The sequence below is a fragment of the Glossina fuscipes genome, unplaced genomic scaffold (assembly GCF_014805625.2).
Source record: "Glossina fuscipes isolate IAEA_lab_2018 unplaced genomic scaffold, Yale_Gfus_2 258, whole genome shotgun sequence".
NCBI lineage: Eukaryota > Metazoa > Arthropoda > Insecta > Diptera > Glossinidae > Glossina > Glossina fuscipes.
The window spans coordinates 1-4,767 of record NW_023998601.1 but is presented as its reverse complement, the minus strand read 5'-3'; the positions used below and the strand labels follow the sequence as shown (position 1 = coordinate 4,767).

The window sequence follows — 4,767 nt, the reverse complement described above, 5'->3', positions numbered from 1 at the left end:
AAGGCTATCTCTTGATATCAATGACTTGTGGTTACAATTTTTATTAAACCCCAATTTTAATAAAACCTTTATATAAAATTTGTTCCCATTGCTGAAGAATTAGCGTATGTCATATTAAAATAAAAACTGTATACCTAAAACAGGTATGTTAAAAGTTATACTTCAAGTTTATTATAAACAAAGTAAATATAAATAGAAAGATATTTTAAATTATCTTTAAGTCTTTATAAAAGTTTGTTGTTTTTGTTGTTTTGTTGTTTGTTGTTGTTTTTTCATCATAAGATGCTGTCAGAAAATATTTGTTTGATATATGTGTAAGCAACGAAAATTTCTACTTTACTTTATAAATGGATAGGTTTAAGGCTAACTTATATTCAGCACCCTTTGTTTATTCTGCCAACGTTTGTTGACATGTAAAATAATTTGTTGTAATTTTACTTCAGAGTAGCGCAAAATTTTGAATTTATAACTGTTTTTACTTTTACTTTTAAAAAGAGAAATTATTTAAATTTAAATATGAAATATATTACAAAATAAAACGCCGAGTGCAGCTACTTTTGCAAAGACCCCAACGATGGCGACACAGAATGAAAGGCAATGTAATATAACAAAACGCTTAGAGGAATTGAATAAATGTCAAGAAGAGCAGAAGCGTTTATTAGAAGAGCGGCAGAATCGACAACGCCAAATTTTGGGTATCGAGCAACAGACAATGTATGAGATGTTGGGATTATGTGGCGAGAATACTGTCGGAGACCCGCTAGATAATCGGAATTCAAAAGAGGAACTTCAGCAGAAACAACATAAACAACAAAATAGCCAAGAATCAATGAAAACATGCCGATAAAAGAAGATGCAGACTCTGCTGACTATGAAGACGTCGAAGATTTCATTGGAGAGTATACGGAAGAAGATTTTGAGGAATGTAAAGATGTATTGGAAACGGAAGACAAACTACCTGAGATAAATTCCCTAAATTATATGAATCCTGCTTACGCTAAAGCTTTTAAAGAACCATTTAAAGCTAAAAAACCTTATCTTAAAAGAGGCGAAGGCTTGAAACAAAGATTCAAAATAGACCCTAACGAACTCAGATTAAATAATTTACCACGATACAAATACGCCAATGCTCATCCTGATTTCACAACGAAACCTATACCCAAAAGACGGCCTGGTGTGGCACAGAACGATCTCGTTAAACATAAAAAATCGGAAAATGAATGCACAATTCCACATGTCCAGCCGCCGCTAATAGAAGCTAATGAACAACGTTTTCAACAGATATTATTAACTTCAAAAAATTTTTGTAACTGGACTCCAGATCCCAAGTCTACATTAACGAATAATAGTGAAAGTCCCCAAAGAGCTAGATCATCTTCATCGCCAGGTAGAGTTCGATTTTCCGATGCCAACAATGCGGCTGTGCCGAAACTTCGAGAATATCCCCCAAATGAGGGACCAACTCCGCAAGGAACATCTGTCGCCTGGTGTCAAATTTTGGATCCGAAAGAGGTGCAACCAATAACGGTGAGAAGGAGTGGTGTCCAGGCTTCCTCACCCCAACCGGAAATTGATATTTTCGATTTGATACAACGAAAAGCTCAAAGTGGCGCCGATATGAACTCATCTGCCGTACAGAATTATATGCAACGTTGCCTTTATGAAAACTGCAACGGCTTTGCAGACGAGAAGCAAAAAATCTCTTCAACGACAGATTTAAAAACTAAACGTCTACAGCCTTTAGTAGTGCCAGATGCTATAGCACCTGAAGTCTCCAGCGTTGATGAAATCGAAGACGAATGCGAAACGGCAACTGAAGCTGAGAATGAAACGGACAATTCTCTCGATAACGATGGAGGTAACAACGGCAAGTGCTTAGACTCGAATGATTATTCCAATATTACGCCGTCGCCTGAGGTTTTACTGATTCAAACGACACGCGTGAGTATGATAAAATGAAAAATAATAGCATTGTAAATGACCATTTGATTGGTGACATAGACGACTCCCATGATGAGTTCCTTCAACAATTCAAGAACGCATTATTTGCTGCCCTTCAATTAAAAGCTGATAATCCAAGTGATACGAATAGCACACCTAGTACTACTACTTTACACTGAAAGATTCAGAGTTGATACGCCTGGCTATACAGAAGGCAATAGAGGAATTGCAGGAAAAAACCGATTTAATTAAGCTACGACTATGCGAATTGGAACGAGAGATTAACACTTTTAAGGAGAATAATGTACAGTTAATGAAAATCAAGCAAGAACATGAGCTGGAGAAAAATCTCCAAGCGCAAGAACATCTGAAAGCTATGGGCCGATTGAAAGATGAAAAAATCCAAATTGAAATCCGTTTGCATGAAGAACGCATGAAATTGGAAGAGGAAAGACGTAAGCTTGAGCAACAATATCGTTCGAAGACGCAAGCATTTATAGCGAAAGAGCGAAAAGAAGTGGAAAAGCTAAGGGAACAACTTATCCAAATAGAAACACGGCTTAAAGGCAAAGAACATACACATATGGCTGCGCAGGCTAGACTGCGTTCTCAGATGCGTAATACGGAGAGAGATCAGAAAAAATTGCGCGAAGGAATCGAACGTTTAAGAAAAGAAAACAAACGTTTGGGAGGTGAAAATCTGCGCATAAGCAGAGAACAAAATAATAAACTATTGCAGGAAATTAATCGTAATATTGCCAGATTAGCTTCGCCTAAAGCGGTAAGTAATTGGGTTGGAAAAGAAAGAGGAGAATTTTTTTAAATTTCATGTCTTTCTTGGGTTCTGGAGAAAACTAAAAGACGATTAACTCCTCGCAAAAGTGTTTCAAAAACCATAGTAACAGTGGCTGTGGTAAATCGCTTGCAAAGGCAATCTGCAATGGGATATTTTCAGGCACCCAAGAAATCGAAAGCAGGTAATCGAAGTTCAAGAAATGGTGATAAACATAATAAAATGAGTTTGACATCGGGTGCCGAAACGGAAACTACGCCAGATACCAGAATACGCGAAGATACAAGCTCCCAAAAAGCTAAATTACCGGCTCAGGATGCTTATTGCTTAACAGAACAACAGCAAGAACAACGCCGGCAATACGAAGAAGGTTTGCCAATAGGTATTGAAGACACACCAAAAATAATAAGAGGCGTGAATACCCCGATGGCACAGTAAAAACTGTCTATAAGGATGGAAGTCAAGAGACGCGTTGCTCTAATGGACGTGTACGCCTGAAAGATGACAATTTGGTTTTAGATACCGAAAGCAAACCTTAACTATATCTGATCTTCCACATTTTTGCAATAGGTTGTGATTTTAGGATCCTGAGAGACAGAAAAAGTTTTATATTATCTCTTTTGGTAAATTAATTTAATCTAAATTTTTCTATTTGTATTAACATTTTCTATGGCTTCCATATTTTTTCGTTCTTTGTATAAAATGACCTGTAAGTATTGGCGAGGGGAAAAAAATTTGTATAAAATTTACTTTATTTCTTTCTAAATTCGTAAAAAAATATAACGGTGACTTATTCCATGAACAATTTTGAATCGTCGTTTTCTTTCTTGTTGTCGGGCGGATCGAAATCGTGCATTTTAACGTCGCCATCTTCGCCATACATAACATTGTCAATTTGCAGCAATAAATCCTGTAGGCTACCTTCGTCATCGATATTCTTTGGAATAAAGCGCACCAATCTGAAAGGAAAACGCAAGTTTCATTAGAATTTGTTTACGTGGTATGTTAATTTTTCGAACTTTAGCACATTTCTTCTTTTGTTTTAAGGTTTTAAGGAGGGATTTCTCAAACTTAATTAGCGCATTTTCCTTTGACTTACGTCTTATCGAAATAACTTTGATAAGAAATGTACTATCAAAACACAAAAACTTAATTTACTTTAGGTTTTAGGTTTTTGCATGTATCCTTTTTTTCTTTATTCGCATATATTTTAAAAGTTTACTATTTAATGTATTTATATTCATTGAATGGCAACAATGCCAATGTAAGCCCTGCCCTAAGCATATTACAATTGGAAAAGCAACACTGTTTGTTGAGCGAACAATTACCAAAAACTATTATTATAAACATCTTTAGCTGTCTCATTCCATCACACGCAAGTTGTCTATATAACTGGAATAAACGCAAAAAGCACAACTCTGGAGAGAATTATCAAAAAATCTCTCATACTATCCTTTTCTTTCTTAGCAATAAGGCTAAGAAATCCGAAAACGAATGACGGGTAATAAAATGGTTGCAGAGCGTGGAGAAAATATTTGGGATTTGCAGAGGTAATTATTATTCACAATTTATGCAATTTAGATAAATAAATTGTTGCCGTATACACGAACTTTAAAGAACTGTTAAAAAAAAAGGGTTGAGTTGACAAAAAATTTGGAAAAATAATTTTTAAGTTAATTCCCAAAACAGGAAAACCGCAAGAAAAGTGTTTAGAAAGTGTTTTTAAGGGTTTTTAGGAATATTACAAAAAAAAAGGCCACAAATTACAGAATATTTTTGAAAAATTCCAAAACCCCTAGAAAAAAAATGGATGATTCGGAAGTAGAAATGGTCCGCTCTGCTAAAGGCAAGGACATGCTATTAGTAGGCAAATATTTGTTTCATTATGATGATCGCACAACGCAGGCTTATCGTTGGGCATGTAGTCGACGCAATGATGCTATATCATGTCGTGTACGTTTGTATACAACCTTAATTGATGAAATAGATGAAACGCAACACGCAGTTATCCGTATAACGGGCGAACATCCCCA

At 35.7% G+C, this 4,767-nt stretch overlaps 1 protein-coding gene across 1 annotated transcript; it reads left to right on the top strand.

The window, feature by feature from the left end:
• The first annotated feature begins 818 nt into the window (after window positions 1-818).
• Window positions 819-2,800, top strand: LOC119642818. Its single transcript, XM_038042096.1, is given in 3 exon segments — window positions 819-1,945; window positions 2,002-2,109; window positions 2,112-2,800. Coding segments are annotated over 3 exon segments (1,869 nt in total). The 5' UTR covers window positions 819-837; the 3' UTR covers window positions 2,765-2,800.
• The last annotated feature ends 1,967 nt before the right edge of the window (window positions 2,801-4,767 follow it).